Source organism: Stegodyphus dumicola, chromosome 4, assembly GCF_044657685.1.
Source record: "Stegodyphus dumicola isolate Sdum_Otavi_A_Nest chromosome 4, ASM4465768v1".
Taxonomy (NCBI): domain Eukaryota; kingdom Metazoa; phylum Arthropoda; class Arachnida; order Araneae; family Eresidae; genus Stegodyphus; species Stegodyphus dumicola.
This window is the reverse complement of record NC_140771.1, coordinates 187,635,417-187,657,637: the sequence shown is the minus strand read 5'-3', so window position 1 is coordinate 187,657,637 and position 22,221 is coordinate 187,635,417. Positions and strand designations below refer to the sequence as shown.

General features: G+C 30.3%; 1 protein-coding gene across 2 annotated transcripts in view; it reads left to right on the top strand.

The window, feature by feature from the left end:
• The first annotated feature begins 4,354 nt into the window (after positions 1-4,354).
• Gug (arginine-glutamic acid dipeptide repeats grunge) overlaps positions 4,355-22,221 on the top strand; it is an 84,759-nt gene continuing 66,892 nt past the window's right edge. For both annotated transcript variants that reach the window (XM_035370633.2, XM_035370632.2), the window contains exons 1-2: positions 4,355-4,687; positions 18,482-18,762. In XM_035370633.2, coding sequence (XP_035226524.2) covers positions 18,674-18,762 — 89 coding nt within the window. In that variant the 5' untranslated portion in view covers positions 4,355-4,687; positions 18,482-18,673. The remainder of the gene's footprint in view (positions 4,688-18,481; positions 18,763-22,221) is intronic.

Sequence of the window (22,221 nt, the reverse complement as noted above, 5' to 3'; positions counted from 1 at the left end):
CTTCTTTACGCGGTTGTTTATTGTTGAAAGTTGACTTGAAGGTATCATAATCATCTAGTTTTTCAACTAAATCAATTGAAATCAATTCATACCATATGTCAATAAAATGTTCTTTTACTTCTGGAGACACTTTACGTTTTATCTGATCCGCTACAATAAGGTCGCTAAGTTTCTCAAAAGTATCTACTTTAATTCCGCTTATCCATTTATTAAAAAAATTTCTTAACTCATACGCAAAATTCTTCCATGTGTTTCCTACACTCTTATTGTGCGTAAAAAATTTTTGGCGAAATTTTTCAGGTGTCATCTTGTACCGTTTTAGTAAGATCCTTTTAACTTCTTTATAATCGTTTGCAATCTCATCGGTTTCTCTGGTGATTAACTGAGCAATATCATACGGCAATCCAAACAAATGAGTAACCCATGTATTTTCTGGTATTTCAACTTGTTTAGCCAAACGTTCAAACATGATTAAATATAAACTGATATCATTTTCGTCAGGTTTAAATTTTTGCATCAAACGATGCAAGTAGTTATTAGTTAGATGAAGCTCTAACTTTGGATTCACGTCTACGTTCTTCAATTTCTTCTTGACGTTTTCGTTCTTCAATTTCTTCTTTTTCCTTTCTTTCATTTATTATAATGTTTAACCATTCTTTGGCGCATTCTTTATCGTACTCTTTGCTAGCCAAAATTATCTTTTTCAAATCGCTCATTTTATGACTCTCATTTACATCTTCTCCCAATTCTTCAGCGATTTAAGAATATTTTCTTAAATCGCATTTCTTTGCCTTACCGAAAATAGACATTTTCGTACTCATTAAAATGCAAATTATATATATATGCTAGTATTATTAACTTCCAATTTGACAACTTAGTAGAACACAATTATTGGTATTTTATAAGTTTGTTTGACGTTCTAAATATATTTAAAAATTTAAAGAAATGAAAATAATAAACTCTCTTTCCAAAATGATAAAAAAATAACAAAATTAAATTCTATAATAAATATGTTACATCAATTAATGCACATACCTTGAAATTCAAATTCTTTTCAATTTATTTACGTAATAGCAAATTCTTGTAGCTTTAGGCTTAGGTTTCAGAATAATCCCACTTCTGATTTATGTTAACTTCCTTTTGTAGTTAAATTAATCACTCGTAAAATGGTTGTAAAAGCCAAACATTTATTTGAAGATAAATCTTAATAACCTATACGTAACGTATTTGTAAACGTACATAACATAACAAACGTACTTACTGCATCGTACCGTTAAACATTTGAAGCGTACATCATCTCAATGTATATTTTTAAAATTAAAAATAGAACGACATCTAGAAATTAGCTGTTGCCATTTTCTCAATAGATATTTTCTCTAACAACAATTAAATAATTTACAATCGTTCTTACAAACGGTAAACACGGCATGAACTCCAGCAGTTTGCCAAACGGCAGTAATCTGATAGAATTATTGGAACTAATGAAAATTCTATCTGAATTTCAAAGAGCATTTGGAACTAACGCACACAAGGTCACTAGGTCTCTCAAAAATTAATTCTATAATACATTTATAAAAATATGTAATAGAATGTTTAAAAAATATGTAATTTTCTGTATTTAAATGTTTATATTTAACTGTTTAACTTTTGGTACCATCTCTTGCTTTGGTTAAGACTGCTGGGTATTTTTGAACTCCTTAATTTTTGCTTCCTCCTAAGTACTCCTCATCTTACTTGCATTTCCCAGCGCAGTGGCTAATCGCACCGACGGTGCGAATAGCCAAGAAGCTATTTTACGCCGATTTCCGTAAGGTAGGCGGTAGCGAGAGCAAAGATTGTTAACCCAGCAATAGAAAGGGTTGTTAATTGTTCACCAGCAAGAGAATAATTTCCAAGTAATAATTATCGGTTACAAAGACGAAATCAATCTATATACATGATAATATTCAGGAAATGATTAGATAAAATAGGGATTTAATGATGGTTCTATTTGCAAGAGAGGATGTGTAATTAGTTAAAAAATCTTTAATGTATTGACAAAAAGGCTGCAGAAATTACTTAAATTCTTTTATTTAACACACAAATTTTTATGCAAACTTAGACCCTAGTCTTATAGCATTGGACTGTCAGAATTATTATTCAATAAGAAAACAAGTGAAAATTACAATATTCTTATATATTCATCACTTTTTCAGTATCCACTCATGTTTATAGGTTAAAATGCCATATTCAAAATCAAAGTTATTTATGAAATAAAACCTTATAAAATCTGATAAATCATTTGTGTGTGCAAATTTTTAAATCTAAAACTCTTACATTAAATTATTTCTGTCTTTTAAATTACATATCATTATTTATTTCAATTTAATTTATTAATGTCTTTGTATTAATATTTCAAAGTTCTTTGAAGTACCTTTTCGTGTCCTGAAAATGCCAAGTACTTCTATAAAAAAATAAGCAGGTATACAGAATTGTCAATAACCAGTATTATATGATTCATTTATTAGTTGATTTAATCGCTTTTAAGTCATTTCATGTATAAATTTTCTGCACAGAAATCCTCTGTCTAATTTTTATTATCTTTTCTCTGACGAAAATTTTCAAAGGAGAATGAATTAAAGTCTTGAATGCGCAAAACACATCTTTGAAGCTAAATGTATTCTAAGAAGTACAAAACATGTAAGCAAGATCCCCCCTCCCACTAATCTGTCATTTAAACTATTCGAACCGTTCAAGAAAACAATAAACATTGCGAACATAAAAATCTACTCTTTTTTATATATACTTTAATAAAAGAAATGTTTCTTCTTTTTATAAGAAAAGGAACCCATTTTTCTTTCTAAATTTTTGAAAGTCGCCAACGCTTAAAAAATGATAAACTACGCCATGGTAGTAACCCGCCTTTAAAAAAAAAGATTCGGGCAGTTCGCGTACCTGGAATCCGTTACTTATCTGACAATTCAATGCGCATGCGTGGTTAATGGTGGTGCGAATAGCTTAAGCGGCTAATCGCACCACTGGTGCGAATAGCATCGACCCATTTCCCAGCCTAATTTGAGTATCGCCATTGGTGTAGCCCTGAAATATTTCATCGAGGACTTTTTCCGCTTCCTACATTGTTCCTGATCGACGTGAAGTCTACTTCGGAAACTCTATCATTGCTTTTCCCTACGAGTTTTTCAACTCGTAGGGAATGTTCTCCCTCTTCTATGCTCGGACATATTATAAATCGAAAATCGTCAACATGGTTAGCCCGGGAAATACGACATATCATCGCGATAGTTCATTCATCTCTGCGCATGCGCCAGCTACACAATTTCGCCAAGACCTGATAAATCGCCAAATTTAGTCGCGAGTTTCGTTTCCTAGGGAGGAAGAAAAAATACGCGCCCGGGATAGGGCTACCGCGCGGGTGCCTGATGTTTGCGAACTGCGTTCGCCTGAGTCGACCAAGAATGACCCCGAGAGCTATGATGGTTTCTATCGACGATCACTACTCTAGTGAAAGAAAGAGCCAATGGGCATTAAACGAAACTAGAATAAGGCATTCTGGCAGCCTGCCTTTATTTTTACTAGGCAGTCTACTGCTTTTACGAAACCTAAACGTCGCCAGTAACCAGTAATTCGAAAGCTTCGATATGCATTGCTCGATCTACGAAATCAGAAAACTTTTAATCTTTTTGAAATCTATGATAGATTTATCTCTTTTTGCAACTATATTAGTTAGCTCTTATTATTTGGGAAACAAGTATTATGTCAGTTTAATAGTGAAAGAAAAGCTTTATATTTTTATCATTGCAATTTTTAGACTGCTTAAGATGCAAAAATTAATACATCAGTTACGACCCAAATTATTAGTATTTGCTCATTAAGCATCATATTTAAATTCTTTTCTTATCATAAAACATTTTTACTGTGCTTCATATTTTCAAGTTGTAAAATTGGTTTTAGTTTATTATCAGCAATTTTCAGCTTTGCATGCACAATGAAAATTAACATTTCGGGTTTTTTTTTTTTTTTTTTTGGTTTGTTTATGGTTAGAATTCGAAATAATCTTGAGTACAAGTGGATTCAAAAATCCAAAACTAACTGCTGACCTTTGTCCCATTTATTAGATTACGCTTATGGGATTAGCTAGCCTTAATTATCAATTTTTTCCTCCAATCTCTTGTAAGAGAAGGAAGCAATGTGTTTTATCTTCTGCAAACTTTTTTTTTTCCTAGTTGAATATTTGTCTTCGATTTTGATTACAACTTTAATATTTCTGCGCTTAAGTGTCATAACAGAAATAAAATTATTGTTCATTTCAAAGATAATATACTCATTGCTGTCACGTCAGGATGAGAAAATGTACGAGTTGCCGTGAATGTGATAAGATAATACTTCGATATCAGTAATGAAATTCTAATAAACAGATTTATATTTCAAGTATTACATCTGTATGATTTTTATAGTTAAGCGATAACTCCGTCGTTTAACGTCCGTCGCAAGTGCTTAACCCAAACCACGGATTACTATAATCAAAATGGCGTTCATTCGAGGGTTGTGAGAGGCCGAGGGCCTTTTCTGCGTGGAAATGTAGTTCTAAGGATTTTAATTAACGGTTATCGATTATTTGTAATGAACACCTCTACACGCACAAAATAACCAAGTAGAATGTGCCATGTCTTACGTGCATTCTGTTTTGGTATGTACAATAATATTTTATGATCAAATTGGGTGAAATGTTTACGTATTCAGAATTTGAATTAATTTTAAGATTGTCTATCTGAATCTTCGAATCTTGATAAAATATTTAGAAATTTATATTGAATAATTTTTATTTGCAATGGCGTTAAATAAACAAGGAGCATGTTGTTTCATGTGACTTCAGTGATGAGATAAGCTTTAAAAGTATTGAATAAGCATATTTGTTGCATATGTTGATCATCACTAGTGGTATAACAGGAAGTCTCCATTATAATTGCGTATACATTAGAAAATTATTTTCCACATTTCATTTTTCATTTAAGTGCTTGGGTATGAAAAGTAATATTTTAAAATTATTTTTATTTCTCAGATTATAAAAATCCATTAGGCTTAACATCGTCTACATTAATTAAGCCCATATAGATTAGGAACAATTTAGTTAAATTTATTACTGTTTTTCGTATGTGCCGTGCAAAAAATATATAAATGTAAACAGACCTATGAATAGAGAAATACAGCAAAGCTTCCGCTGAATGTTAAATTTAGTTTGCAGTATTATTTTCTTTATTTTAGAAGTGTTATAAGCTATGCTACATGATACCGTAATAATTGCAAAATAATAATTAGTAATTATAAATTCTAACAATCCAGTAATATTTAATGATGTTTATTAATTAATATTCGTTTGTAGCGAGCGTATATGTCGTAAAAATTGTCTTAATTTTTTAAGAGAGAGTTTGAAACCTTAGCTTCTTTACTGCTCGGTAAATTTCATACGATGCACTTCTGAATTGTAATGCTGTTTTCTACAATAAATCTTGCCATAACTGTTGTATCAAGCAAACGTGCCATACGTATACTTTTTAAGTAGACAGTTTGCAGTCCATGCATGATTAAAAAAAAATGTATGCAGTAATTATGCTTAATTTTTGTTCATGCTTTTAAGTGTGTGAAATTCTTAAGAATTGTTTTATTGATTTTCACCATAAGATATATAAACATAACCCAAAATGGTAAAATATAAATCTCTATTTATAGTAGCCTTGTATCATCATAACCAGTCTTAGTTGTTAGAAATTAAATTCAGTTATGTTTATAATATGTTAAATATAATTTATCTGCATTTATAAGACACATGCAGTAAAATAAAGCTTCAAAAACTCTTAACTGAAGTTTTTTGGCACTTATACTTTTACACCTTTGTGCATAATTTCTCTCTGATTTGTCGATTTGTATTTAATATTCTAAGGATAAGGTATTATCCTTAGAATTCATAGTATTTTCCGTTATTTAATTTGGATTATCATAACAATGGTAGCACATAATTTCTAATAATTTTAAAATCGAAAATATTCTTTTCCTTCTACAATTTCAGGAAGCAATACTGAATTATAATTTTACTTCTGTCATTATAATGGGTTGTTCATGCAATCTTCAACCCAGTTATTATTTTTAGATGGCCTTCAGGTCTTGATAATGTCTAATCATAAATAAATTTATATAAGTAAAATGCAAACATACTTTAAGTACCACTTTATCAAAATTAGTTGATTATAATCATTACATAAGTTCCTACAAGTTAAGTTCCTTTTGCTTGATTCTGCACTACTTGATCTGTTTATCAAATGGAAGTAAAGCATGCTATCATGAAATATAAAACTAAGCAACAAAAAACAACCTTTGTTGGGTGTAGATTTACGATAATTTTTTTTTTTTTTTGTTTGTTTGGTTCTGAAGAAGAGGGATGTGTGTCTGATTGCCCTCAAAATGGTAAGAGTTTTATACAAAATTTAATCAAACAAAAGTTACTTTTTTGCTCAGTGTGATTATGTTTAAAAATTTTTCATCACAATCATTCTGCCTTTTTGCAGTTTTGGAACTCAGTTAGGGAGTTATTCTGGTGTGTTGAAATCGAGTATAAATACATCTGTATATTAAAATATCAGTAGTGTCGCTGAAATTTTCTTTTATTCAGCAAAAGAATTCTGAAAATGTTATATTGGAATTAAATATATTAAAAGTATTATTAATGATATATTTAGTAAATTTCATAGTTTCTAAGCATCCTTGGGTCAGTGCATTCATGTGCTAAAGCTTATTTGGTCTAATAGATAAGAAAGGCATGTTCGAGCGTTATAAAAATCTTTACATATAATTAAGTTTATGGAACAGATAACATTTGTTTTAGTGGGAATGATGGTAGTGACCAATATCTGAAATTTTTACTAAATCTAAAAAAATACAATTAAATTTTACTTTTCATTACTGTTGTGTAGATTTGAATGAATTTTAATTTGATAAATTAGTTTTTTATTGCAAAATGGGAGGAAATATTTTATTGCTAGATTTTATATTGAGCAGTTTTTCCTCTGATTGTGTAACCTAATGTCGGTATCTGTCTCATGATTAATAAATATGAACATAAGTACATTTTTACTAGCAGAGGCTGCACTAGCGGTCAAATGGTTAAGACCACTCATTAGTCTATCTACGTAAAATGGGGCCTACGGCAAGAAAAATTGTGCCCTCTCTTTTATAAATATTTTTTATTAACTTGGTTTGGCATTGGCACGAGTGTATGAAATGGCATCCCTAGCGCATCCATTCCATATTCCCTTCCTGCCATAGCATAGACCCCTGAGACTGCTGAATACTGGTAGCTAGAACTGCCAGTGTTTGATTGAGCTGGTTTCAGCTATCCTAAGACCCCAAAACAATCCTATCCTAAGGGAGATAGCTCTCATGTTTTAATTTTGCCATTTCCAAATAATGTGTCGTAATCTTCATTAACTGGAAATATAATATTATAGAAAAAAGGGGTTTGCAGTTGAATCATCAGTTTTCTATGTTTCATATTCACTTATTCTGTGCGCATAATAAAGATTACTGAATTACTTTAAAACTTCTTAAGAGGTGGTTTCTTTACATAATTTGAATAACCTCTTTTTTGCAACTTCAGCACTAAGAAATAGAATTCAGCAGAAAGCAGAGGTAGAAACTACATTTCTAAACATGAGTTCATATCCTGCCTGCCTTATTACTTTTGTTTATGGCCATATTCCTTTCACTTTGCAGAGATTTGCGTATCACTTTTAAATTTTTTGAAATATTACCATACATTATCTCTTCTTGCACTTTTAATCATTTTTAGATGAAAATTATTTACTGGAGCAATTGAGTTGGAAATAGCAAATTTAACAAGTAATGTTTTGTTAAACCTGTACCACTTGACACTTTTTTTATTTTCCCATATTTCCTGGACATCAGTTTAATTTAGCTTCTTTACTGGCTATAATTGTCTTTATATTCATTTCTCTGTCAGTTACATTTCACCTAATCGGGTGTTTTTTTTTTTTTAAAACTTCAGTGGAACTCACAACTTTGAATATCTCAAAAGATAAGCAGGCAGTTATCCTGTATCTTTAAGAAATATAGATTATTTACAAAAGAAAGTTTGTATCGCATACTTTTGAATACTTATGAAATTAAAATATTACTTAAAACCAAAAAGGCCACATAGTTTTTCTTTCTAAGGGAAAGAAGTTGCCCCCAAAATTTTTTTTGGTCATCTATTCCTTAATTGCAGCTTATTCATTTAATTAATGATGACAGGAATCAATGTCTACCAAGTTTTGGGTTTCGAAACTTCTTTCAACTGAAGTGCAACACCCTACAGGAATAACTACATTTATTCATCAAGACAGGGCTTCTTAAACGTTTTCCTGTCGTAACCCTTTTTTATCATTGAGATTTTTTTGCGACCCCCAGGACCCCATAATATTTACAAAAATTTTGTGTGACCCATAAGCTTTGCGCAAATCTGACACACTCGTGAGTGAAGCTTTCAGTTTTTTAACTTGTACTGTAATATACTATTGCAGTTTTAGGTCATTAACTTTAATTTCTAATTTTAAGACATAGAACAATGGGAAAATTTTAAATAAGTAACAGACGAAATGACAGCATCCCAGGCAAAGCAAGGAAAATGAACGTTTATATTATAAAAAGAATGTGTCGAAACGTTTTAGTTTTTTGCGTTGACTGCATTTACTTATCTTTATCTAATTTAAGATACATTGTATAAAAATATTTGGTAGCTGTAAAATTATTATAATAAGTTAAATATCAAAACTGCTAAAATTTTTGGCGACCCATAGTTTAAGAAACCCTGCACTAAGTGAAAAACTATAACTTAGGCCTTATTCCCCTTCCACAATGTGTTTTTGGAGGATTTTGTCATGAAATTATAAAGGTTTCTTTGTTGCTGTTCCTGATCGCTCCAGTTAACATTGAGCCAAAAACACAGAAGAAAAACTAAAACACAACAGCAAACAATTTTTGTAGTACAGCTGCAATGGAAAAGCATTTTTTGATGATGATTTTGCAAAATCTCTTAACTGAGCATTGAATAGATTAAACCTCTGAGCATCCGGTCATGAGATTTTTTATAACTTTTTATGTATTAGCTTATAATTTAAGATATTTTGCTTTCTTACTTTCATTAATAATGTAAATACCATCTTGATGAATGTAAGTTTATGAAAATAGAGACTAAAATAGGTAAATATGCAAATTTATCTAATTAAGGCTCATTAAATACAGATGTTTATGACAGATCCAAAACCCCAGGCCGCTCAGAGGTTTGAGGGTTAGCATCTGATTTAACTGATTGGTCAGAGATTATCTCTTGCATTACCTTTTGTTGTACTTATTTTGAAGCTTGCGTGTTGTGTTTTGCACATACAATCAGGGTTCGTACGATCCTTAAGAGTCCTTAAATTTTTTAAAATCGATTTTTGGTCCTTAAAAGTCCTTAATTTTGGCGAAAATAAGTAGAAGGTCCTTAATTTGAATCATCTGAAATTTCTGTTTGTTTTTACGACTGCCATTTTGAGTGTGAATTAGCATTCTGGAGGCATATTTTTGGCAATTCAGTGACGTATATGGTTATCTTTTGAATGGATTCATGGGTTATAATTTGTTTCTATTTCTAATATAAAGGATGGGATACTCGAGTTTCTAAGCAAGAAGTGAAGCATTTCAAAATTCATTTTTTTCTAATAAAGAGCTCTTAAACAACTTTTTGCTTTTGGAGTTGTGAATTCTTTTATTAAATGATTCTAAATTTGACGACTTGTCAACATTTTGGCAATTTTAAGATCAGTTTCTATAGAAATTTTTAATTCTGAGATCTGAGTATTTTTCGACGATTTTTTTAAAACATCATAACATTGATAAATTTTATTAAATAATGGTAATATATTGGAATTATATTTAAAAAATGATATTAAAATGAAACATTTTTATTTTTCGCTGTCATATTATAAAGTTTCATTTTGGCAACTTATTATACAATATTTTGAATCTGAAAAATAAACAAGGTATAATGCTATAAAGCATAATTTACGAAACAACCCTTAGTAAAAGCAAAATTAGCTATGTAATTAGTTAAAAATGTGTTCTTTTGAATTTTTTCATAGTAAGCGTTTTTCCCATATAATTGTCTCAGATTATTCAAAATTCTCAGAATATGCATCAGTTTTCTCTATAAAATTCATTTTACACTTTTTCCTTCCTTTTTTTTTTCCAAAATATTTCTGCCTTTTTGCTATTACAGAATTGATTGGGATAATTTTTTATTAGTATTTTTGACATTGCAGCATGGAAAGTTTAGATGGATTTGAAGGCAAGATTTATAGACCCACGATTCTAGAAGATTTGAGAAATATGTGACAAAATGAAAAATGTCTCCATGGTATCAACACGTAATGGATGTATTTTACAGAAAGTTGTGATGAATTTCTTACTTTTTGGAGAACGTCTGGAAGAGCAATGGAAACATAATATTTGAATATTTTACTCCTGATACTACTTGTAGAATCTTTCTCATAACATGTTTATCTTCTCTTTCTTTTTTCTACTTTTCATTAGACACAAGCATGGAAAATATCAAAAATGCTTCTAATCCTGTCACTAGAACAGGCATTGTAGAAAGAGATTTTTTTTATTAATAAAGAAATTGAAAACTTAAATTTAAAAGATTCATCTAATATGTCTTAATGCATCATACACATAGCTGGCACTAGGCATTTTCCCACCTGATGCAATCTCTGTGGATCCTAAATTCTGCTGCCTAGTGCCTTTCTAAATTCTGCTTCCAATGCTTGCTCTAAATTCTAAAAGTTTTGCCATTTCTAGATTTTGTTGTTCGGTGTGTCACTAAATTCTTAAAACTCTGCCACATCAGTTCTGTAACCAGCCTTTACCATATTCATATTTCTTCTGAATGTCCATATTAGTAAAGAAATAAAATTAGCTGCTTTTTCTGTACATTCTAAATGCATTTAGTGTTATTTAGAGTAACAGAAATCTTTAATTAAATCCAAAAATTCTAAAATTAAAAGGAAACATGTTGAAGAAAGAAACTGAATACATAAAGAAAATTATTCTTCAAAGATATGTGCAGTTATTATTATGTAAATTACCCAATTGTTTATGATGTCAGCCTTTACTATATCTTCTCATTTCTGTTTCCTCATATGATAGATTTACTGAGCCAGATTAAATTAAAATTATTTAGTTGATTGCGTTGATTTTGTACATAAACACTTTTCCGTCTTGTTTTTTTGCATTCCTGCCTTAACCCGTCACTTTAGACCCTACATTCCTATACAAAAAATGCATGTTTTAGTACGCTCCACCACCTCTTCAAGTTTGCCCAATGATCTATGAAACACCCTGTATATACAGAACAACTTATCACCTCTGGTGCTTTAATGGCTTATTGGAACCTTAAAGTATATTAACTGGGTTACAACCTCTGGAACTCTACATAAAGCTATGACATTGACTGCCTTTAGCGGAGCCTGACTAACTTTCAACACTTGCCAACCGTGCCTACATCAGGCCTTTCAGGTTTGTTCCAATCAGCAGGTCTCTCGCTAGAGAAGCAGCAGAGGGACAACATTCAGTCTTTTGTTATGAATCATGCTAGTTATGATCTTACTTCTAATTTTAACATATGCTGTTTGATATAAAATCTCCCTGCTATTTACTAAACCTCTAGATTGACCAAGTATATGACAAAATTAGACATAAAAAAATCAACATAAAGCTAACTATTAGTAAAATGTAGATGTCACTTATTTTCTTTCTAATGTGTCCAAGTATTATAAGTGTAAAATATTTAATGCTGCTTGGTAACTGCATGAAGTTTATTTTATTCTCAAACTTATTAATAATTATGTTAGTTAATTCATGTTTAGTAATAATGCATACTACTTAGGGATCTATTTTATTTTTAGGATGGTATTACAATAATGAAATTCAGGCATAGAATAATATTTTTAATTGAATTTATTCAGTTTCCATTTGCTCATAGATCCTTAATTTTTTCATTAATGGTCCTTAAAAGTCCTTAATTTCCGTGTGCAGAAACACAACCGACTGTATCATGGCCTTGAAGCGAAATCAGTTTCGGGAGGTCACATGATCAAAATAGTCGATCTCTTTCTCTTTACAGCCCACCAGTGGCCGAGCGGTAAAGTCGCTGAACACTGGTAGTTCGGTCCGAGGTTCGAATCCCGCGAATGGGCTGGCTGCATGGGCGTTTTCGTGGTTTTCCCCATGTGTAACGTGTATACGAGCCAGTTTCCCTTAGAAAGTCCTCCACAAAGGCATCCCTCCTCTTAGGCAGATAGCCCTCGAGGCTTTGCCATAATTACACACACACGCTTTCTCTTTACCATAATCCCAGAGTTAAATTTTACCGAAAATAGTAGTTTGTCTTAAAATAAATATAAGTAAAATTAATAAACGTGAGTAGGTCGTATGATTTACATTAAATTTTTCACAGTGCAATATTTTTACAGGCAGTAAAAATGTATATCTTCAATAATTTTTTTAACAATTTGTACTTAGTTTATGTAACTAAAAATATCATTGAGAATCACCACATGCGAACTTTATTTATGTAATTTTGATAAAAATGAAATTCATTTATGTAATTTGAATCAAATTTATTGCCAAAATAATATAAAATCCACATAAGGGGGGGGGAATTCAATAGATTTATGGATGCAAATTTTAGATTTTCATACTAGTAAAATAAATATTAAGGGAAAAATTATTTTGTAAAACTCCATGCCGCTACCATCGCATTAGCTATATAAATTTTTAGAAGTCAAATACCCATAGTCATCTCTCTTCACTCCATTCACTAGTAAAATCTGCATATCTCAATTTTATCGAATCAGGGAAATGAATTAAAATTCCTTAAATGCTAGAAAATTTGAATATAAAGATGAAATTACATGCACGTTATACTATAAATAAATCTTTCAAGATAATTTCAAAGAGATAAATGCTAATTGCATTCATAAAAAAGGACAGCCATCTATTTGTACCAGTTCCAATTTTATGTTGAATCACTTTTTCCAAACTATCCAAGAGATAAGTGATTAGGCTTGGTTTTTATTTTTAAGTATTTCCCCAAATTACAGGCCTATTCCACTATTAAAAATAAATTCATAAAATTTGGAGCTGTACCATTACATACATGCTACATATTATTATACATAATCTATGCAGAAACAAAGCATAAATCAAAATAAACAATTGAGTTATTAACTGAAATTAATTAATTTTTTTAACATTTTTATATGAACATTTTATATTAATTTTGTCATTTTTATATTTTGTATAATTATTTAACATTATTTTGCAAATTATCAAACATATTTTCTAACCGAGTTTGTAAATTCATTCCACAAGTGCAAGAAGCTGTTAAAGTAACTGTATAGTGTAATAACTGCATGCAAGATAACTTATATAAAATATCCATTTGCTTTCCTGGCATAAGAAATGCATTTTCCATGTTTTTAAGAATTTCACCAAATAAGAAATAGACAATTGAAGATTTTTAATAGAGTAACTTCAGATGGAAAATTTTTAATTTCCCCCTTATCTAATTCTTTAAGAAAACAAAAAATATCATCTGCTGTATCTACTGAATGAATACTTTGCAACAAGTCCTGGCAAACATTTCATTTTATCACTCTTAATTTTTTCATGGCATCATAACCTGAAACATAAACTAGCACTGCTAAAATATCAGAAGAAACATTTTCTATAAAAAATCACTAATTAGTAAATTTGAATAATCAATCAATATTCGCAAAAGTAAAGATAGAATCCTTATCATAATCTGGTAAAAGGGACAGTGATATTTGATGATGAAATTATAAAACGAAGCTTCTTCTCACTTTCTAATAATTGTAGGTCATTTATTTAATAATCTGAACCTGACATTTGCCGATACATTTCAAAACGTGATTCAGGAGCGTCAGTTTGAAATTTTCCTAACAATATGTATTCAGCTTCATACTTTTGAAACAAACATGGAATCAATTGAATGAATGCATCTGTAGTTGTTATTAATGCCTGAAATGTTTGTGGTGATAAAGTTTCTTTTATTGGGACAGAATGTCAAATATGCTATTAGAAAGAAATAATCAAAATAAGGAATTCCTAAAGACTATTCCAAACAAATATTCAAAACAACACTATGCGAAACGTCCAAACTAATGTATTCGATGTTATGTTAAAACGAAATACTTGAATAGGATTGAGAACAGCTACAAATTTTCCTAAATAAATCTAAAAATTAAAAAAGTATAAAACGAAGTATAGATAAAAATATTATTTACCTTAGCGTTAAGTGATTTAAAATCACTTAGCAAAATATACATCCAAAAAATCTACGACCACGAGTTCACAACCACACACTACGACAAAAACACATCGACCATCTCGATCACGTGACTTTTGCGCTTCAAGGCCATTATAGAGTTGGCTGTGTGCAGAAATGTGTATGAAACCTGTTAATGCAAAAAGGGGAAATTCTGCAAAAGATGAAGGCAGGTTCCACACTTTGGTTTATAGCAGAATTGTATGGAATTGCGACATGATTGTGTATGATATACGGAAAAATAAAGAAAAGCTGTTGAAATTTTGCAGCAACAGAGATTTTAGCACCGGAATCCGAAACCGAAAATCTTTGCATGAGGCGAAATCGGCAAACCTGGATGCTGTGTACATATAATAGAATGAATAATATAATCAGTTTATACATGTAATAATAATTTAACACATATAATAAATTATTGCAATAATGTATTAATAATTTAATTAAATGTATCTAATACGCCTTATTTATTTTGCACTTTGAGTCTGAATATTATGATTTATCTTTTCTGTCTTGAAATTTGCAAAATCCTAAAATCCGCATAACCTCTGGTCCCAAGCTTTGCAGATTTCTGGACTTCTACTGTATTACAAAAGAGAAGTTCAGGCACATATAATATTTTAATTGAATTTATTAATTTGCTATTTGCTCATAGGTCCTTAATTTTTTTCAGTAATGATCCTTAAAAGTACTTAATTTCCATGTGCAGAAATGTGTATGAACCCTGTAGTTTTTTTTCATTGTAATCTTTATTGCTCATGTTATTGTGTGCATTAAGGAAAAAAAAAAAAAAAAAAAAAAAGGACATATGCTGAAAGAGGACTTTTATTCAGGAAAGGGGGGAGCCCCATAGTTGTTTACCTTTAAGTCAGTTTTAAAGTATTAATTAACTCTTGTCGATGGCAAAAAGCATTTGCCGTGAAGGTTTCTTTTCCACATTGGTCAGTGCCATCTGTGCTGTTTGCAAATGCAAGCAAGTTTAAATAAAAGGTAAAAATATTCTTTAGATTAGAAAATTCTGATATATATATATATTAGATTCAAAGTAATTTGTTACAAAATATTTTCATAAACTATTTCAAATGATGGCTGGTTTATTTAAATCTTTACATAATGCATTCGACTGCAAATTTTGTTAATCAGTAATTAAATATAGACTTTAAAATTAGATAAAATTCAGCTTTATACTAAGGTATAACAAAACTTTATAACAAAAGAAAACTCTGAGGGGAGGCATTTTGAGAGAATCATGTCAGATGAAATGCATAAAAAAGTCAAAAGTTGAATAGATCTTTAATAATGATATATTTTTTAAAAAATTTCAGAATTTGAAATTGATTTAAATGTTGTTTTTTTTAGTTTTTCTTTTACAGCTAGTTTTTTACATCACTACATACCTAGTCTTCTTCATCTGAGTCATAATATTATTATATATGAAAGAGTTAAACATATTTTCCATGACTATGAGGAAATTTTTAATTTTTGTTTATATCAGTCATCGAACTCGTATTTTATCTGTTGTTACTTGAATTATGCTTCGTGCTTGAAATGAACTCTCTTGGAGAGAGATGGTGTAATTTTTGCATAGATTAGCAGTGGAATGAATGAACTTTATTCACACTTTGGTCACTGTATATTGAACAGTCTCAGTTAATGATTCTTGACTGTTTAAATCTACCTTTATCAGGTTTAATAATGTTATTTTCGATGAACTTTTATTCTGCTCTCATTCAATATGCATGCTAAGTTGCCTGTATTGCATGTTATTTCCAATGGAATGATGATTGGTTGATGGTTATCATTCTGTAATGAATAAAATGTTTCATATGATTTGATTATTGGAAAAAAAATGTTTTGTGTTTAGCATTTCTCTCCAGCCATAATTAGAAATTTCATTGCTTTGCAGGACTTTCCATTCATTTTTGTCTTTTAAAAATATTTTTAATTTTTACTTCATTTCTTTTTCCCTTCTAGAAAGTTTAGAAAAGAAGTTTTGCCTTCTTTTGAATCACATAAGCATCATTTGTTTTTATGACTTTTTGCCATCTCAGCAGTAGCTGACAAATTTTCTTTCTAAAAAAGTCATTAGGTTTATTTGTAAAAAGTTATTAAAGTGCTGTTTGACTATCTCCAAAGAAGTAAGCTCCAGGCCATTTGAAAAATTTTGATAAAAATCCAAGGTAACAAATATCTGTGAATATTGGGGGAGGGGCTGACGCAAAACATCCTAGTGATACTCGACAGGTGTGCATCTGACAATCATCAAAATATGGGGATGAGTATTGTCATGATGGAGCATAATTGCTTAGTTCTGAATACTTTGCTTCAGTTTCTGCTTTTAAAATTGCTATTTGAGAAGAGTGTGTGATTTAATAGTAAGAATTCATAATACTCAATTCTTAGTCCCACCATGCACAGTGTGTTAATTTTGGGATGAAGCTTGCCTCTTGATGTTAATAAAGGAGTTTCATTTGGCTTATCCTATGATCTTTCTTGTTAATATTATCATATAGTATTCTGCTCATTATGTATCGTACATCATAGTGCCTTTACATGCATTGCTGTCTTCAAATGGTCATGTACTGTACTTTTCAGAATATTTAATCTGTCTGATGGCTACTGAACTTTACAATGTGTATTTTCAGAGAGTTGGAATTTTTGTGATAAACTTCTGAAATTACCTTTGAATTATGTCATCAGAAACAGCACTTTTGTCCATGTGCAACACAAATTTTATGAGTGCTTTGGCATTTTTTTCTTTTCTTAAATAAAAGAACATATGATGGAAATGAACTTCAGAGTTCTCCATTATTAGCATGCATTGAAGCCCGAGTTATGTCACATCACATGCTAGAACTGTGTATCATCATCATCCCTTCTGAAATATCTTCTGAACTTGTTTCATCCCTTCTGAAATGCACTTAATCAACTAATTTTTTTAAAAAAATAAATCTACTGTTGAAATAATGACAGTATCTTTGAAATGAAATACATAAAAATAAAATATATAAGAAGGAAAGCATATAGTATTAAAATGAAATAAAAATTTAAAGTAGTATTAAAACCCTGTTAACACTCATAGTAATTTTTTCCGGCCCAATTTACATCAAAATTCAGCAATACATTATACTAGTATGCAGAATACATCGTATTATAAATCAGATAATAAGCTCTAACAATATCCCAGGCTGTTTGAAGTGGAAAGATGCATTTGAAATGACAATATAGAAGCAGGAAGTGATTAAAAATGGCTGTTATGTAGTAATTACCTGTCATTTTCAAGATTTCCTTGGGAATATCATACCAATAAATGTCTGATTTGCTGTTGCTATCATTTGTACAAGTGCTAAATTGTTAATACAGTCACAAATACTTTGTTTCCTTAAAATCGGTTTATTTATCCTTATAATTTAACTGACTTTATCACTGTTTGCCTTCTATACTATATTTCCATGAGTACTATATACTTTTGTTATATAGGAAATAGCTTGTTTCATCTTTGATGTGTCACAATCTTGAAGAAAGCAAACAGCTTCTGTTTTCTTTCCTTTTTAAAATTCAAGTATGAGAAAAAATATATTAAATCAAATGCAGGTCAATGGTGGTATGTTTTGTTGTTGTATATTGCAGAATTAAGGTTGAAACAAAGCTACTGTTTATATGAATTGTTGCTGTGATTGTGTTGCACATCATTTGAATATGTTCTGGTGCTATATAACCCTGAAATTCAATACCATGAAAATTATTTGTAATGTTTCATATGAATCAGAAGTATTATTATTATTTTTTTTTTTCCTGTTTGCATTTTATGCAACTCTGTAGATGTAAAAAATGCATAATCTTTTTTGGTGGTTAAAAGAATATGATTTATTACAGTCAAAGTTTTATTTTTTATGCAGTAAACTGTACGAAGATGATATTTATTGGTTGTCAAATCTTTGAAATGTTCAGAGCTTTTGCTTCGTCTTTTATTTAATGCTTTTGTAATTCTTTTATTGCATATTAAAAGTCTAGTAGATATAGCATGAAATAATATTTCTTTTTAAGGCTCAGAAGTAAGACCTTGGAACTACATTTAATTGTAAATGTAAGGGACAAGTCACTTTACATAGAATTGTATTCTTCATTAGAGATTCTAAAACTCACAGGCTGGCGGCGACAATTCAAGGTGAAATACGGGTGGGTCCCAGCCACCAGGCTCGCCTGCCAGAATATAAATCAAATATAAGGCCTCACGAAATGCCAGAAAAGTGTGAAGTACTTGAAGAATTGCGATGGTCTCCTGGTGTTGCTGATTGTGATCTCATGATGTATCTTCGTGCAGCTAGGTATATGTTATGATTCTGACCTTATGCATGATATTATGGCTAAGTATTTTACTTTATTATGAAATGGATAACTCATTTAATGTTTGCATGTGTTTACTACTGCATTCTGTGTTGTCTAAATGTATAATTTTTAAGTGTAAAACATGTTTGTAGTTCGAATCTTTTAATTATTTATAACTTCTAAGTTGAAAAAAAGTGGACAGTATGCAAATTAGGGTTTTTAAAATGTGTATTTTCTTTTCTTATCCACTGTGTTTTTACTACTTGTACTTTTATAATTTTGCCTGTATTTTATTGCATAATGTATAGTTTACTAAATGAAACTAAAAAATATTTCTTAGAAATTCCTTGAAAAAAGTAATTAAGATGATGTAGCAGATGTGCAAAGTTGGCATAGCTTCTTGTTATGAGTATTCTGCTGTTTGAGTATTAGTCCTTGCATATGTGAAATAAGATTTTAGAAATTTGTTCTTGCTGTTGCATACTTAAAAAATGTTACAGAAACTAGCAAAGAAATAATTTGACAGTATAATGCTTGACATGCACATTTATTTACATGCACGTTGCGATGACAGCATACAATAATAAAATCAAGGGCAGTTTAGTGCTGCCTGCAATTATCATGCATGCTTCATTCATTAACACTTTCTTCTGAGTGATGTACTGTCATCAGATGTTCCTCCTACCTTTTGAGGTGGATGACAATACACTCAAAACAGTCACAGTTATTATAATAATGCACAAATTATAAAGGAAGTTAAAGGAAATACAAAAGCACTTAAAACAGGTAATATGCCCTCAGTAGTATATGAGATTATAAAATACAAGTTTCACTAAACATTGTATACAGAATTCAGAGGCATAGTACACATTTCATTAGTCAACCACTGCTTGTTGTCAGAGGAGTTGGATCATCGTGAAAAACAACACTAAATTGAATACTTATTAAGACCATAACAATCAACAGTTGGTCTTAAATTATTAACTTTTATCATCTTTTTCACTTTGGAAAGATTTGTTTTTGAATGAAAAGTATCAAAGCTATCTCTTCTCTCTGTTTCAGAAATTGTTAAGTCCTTATAATATAAGGTTAACTTTCCTAAGTCATATTCATTTAAAAAATTAATTTATAACTGTTTTTACATTTTTATAAAATCTGAAAATCCAAGATATACTTATAATTTTTTTGAATTGTGAAAAATAGTTATAATGCCATTTAATATTTTCATCAATTTTTATTAATGAAATTTTAATTGTTTTAGGCATTTCTGAATTAACCAAATCTTCTGGCTCCCTTACAGCATTCAGCTAACATTCTCCCTTTTCACTTAACTAATCAGATCTTTCCCACCATTTCCATTCTAACAATTGCTCAACAGAGCATCTTCTAAATACAAGAGTTTTTGCCATACTTCAGGGAAGGTCAAAAAATGAATTTCTAATGCATGATTAAGGACTGAAGTTTTCCTTTATTCTGATCTCTTTGTATTCAAAACAAGGCTGTCAAGAAGTCTGATCAGCAATAACTATAAATCTCAGATAGATTAAGATCCTATTCAAATTTTGAATTTCTGATCAAAGTTCAAAAAGACGATTTAAAACTTAGATAACCACCTTACTTTGAAATATAACAAAAGTGTTTCATGTTACTTGCCCATCTCTTGGCATAAAATCGTAAATATTCTTGAAATTAAAGCTCAGCTTTTAATCAAATTAACAATTTTCACAGCTTGATTTAAAACGATTTTCAGGCTTTCAGGGATTGTTTTGGCTACTAAAATTTCACAGTGTATGGAGCAGTGAGTAAATTTAGTTTCAGGTGCAACTTTCTTAATTTGAGAAATCACTCTGGAAAGTTTTTCTGTTAAACCCCGAGCTCCATCACTGCATACAGCAATGTACTTATTCCAAGGAATATTATTCTCAGACAGAAAATTGTCAATTACTTTGAAAATTTCACTTGCAGATCTGTATCGTGAAGAGATTCACAAAATAAATAATCTTCAGCAATTCGTTCATCTTCTTCGAAACATATGTAAACTAATAATTGAACTAAGTTCATTATATTGGTACTTTCATCCAATTCCAATGCGAAATACTCATTGTGTTTTATTTTTTGAATAAGTGTCTCTTTTGTGAATTTGCCATTTCATGAATTCGTAGACTTACTGTATCATTTGATAACGGAATATTATTAAGTTCATTAGCCGGGTTTTTTGTTGAATAATCATAAAACGACATCTTTAGCTGCTGGTAATATTAAGTTTTCTACAATAGTGTGAGCCTGCCCAGTCTTAGCAATTCTTAAACTAAACAGGTAACTAGCTTCCAAAGCTTTTTCACTTGAAGTAACAAAACCTTTCTTTACTTGTCTACCATTTTTAAACTCTGATAATTTCCTCTTAAAATATTCAGATTTATCCTTTAAATTAGCATGCTTAGATTCAAGATGCCTTTTAAGAAACGATGGTTTCATACTACGGGTTTACTACTGATTGGGTGATAGTTAATCGCAAACATCACACTGAGGTTAAGGTCCATTTCTTCTCCATTCGAAGTTAATCCAAATGATAAATAAATTTCATTATATTTTCTAGAAACAATTTTTCTTTTCAATATTCTTACTGCTAATAGATTGTCCTGGATCCATCACATGTGAATCATCACTTTTTCACTTAGCCAATCCTAGCTATTTTTACATTTTGAAAAATTTAGATTTGTCGTATTATTTTTTTACAAATATTTAAATGCACAATATATTACGAATTCTTCAAAATCAGTTAATGATATTCTCAAATCGTGTAGAAAAATAAGGATTACAAAGCAACAAGAAGACAAAATACCGGCTGTTAGAGACAGCAAACCAATGTAAAAAATGTTTCTCATTGAAAATGGAGCAATATGAGCCCGGAAATGGCAACATATAGTGCTGACACTCTAATAAATCAATAAACCCTAAGAGAATTAATGAGATACTATTATCTTTTTTATAGGAACTTATTTTTATTTCCTATTAAATACAGCATCCATTTCTTTCGCTTCTTTTAAAAACGTCATTCATGGCAAATTTTGTTATGTCTACGGCTAAAAGAATGTTTGTGAAATGTACAATATGGAAAAACCATGAAAACTGCCATGCAGACAGATCGTTCGCCTCTTGTTAAGTGATTATTGACCTTTAACAAAACTCAGATCACATAAATTTATGAGAGTTAAAGAAAAAACTCAACCAGGATGTTGGAATTTTAATTTTTGAATTTAATAGTTAAAAATACTTTGCTTCTTTACGTTACCACCTATTTTTCTCTTGCATACCACCGGTTGAGAACCCTATAGTGCAAACCAAGGAGTTCTTACCAAGAGATTGTAAAGGGATCAATCTGGTTTTAAGTGATAAGTGCCAGTCTAGATCAAGTGTGAACTAAAGTAGCTTTTACCATATTATGATTTTTTATTCTT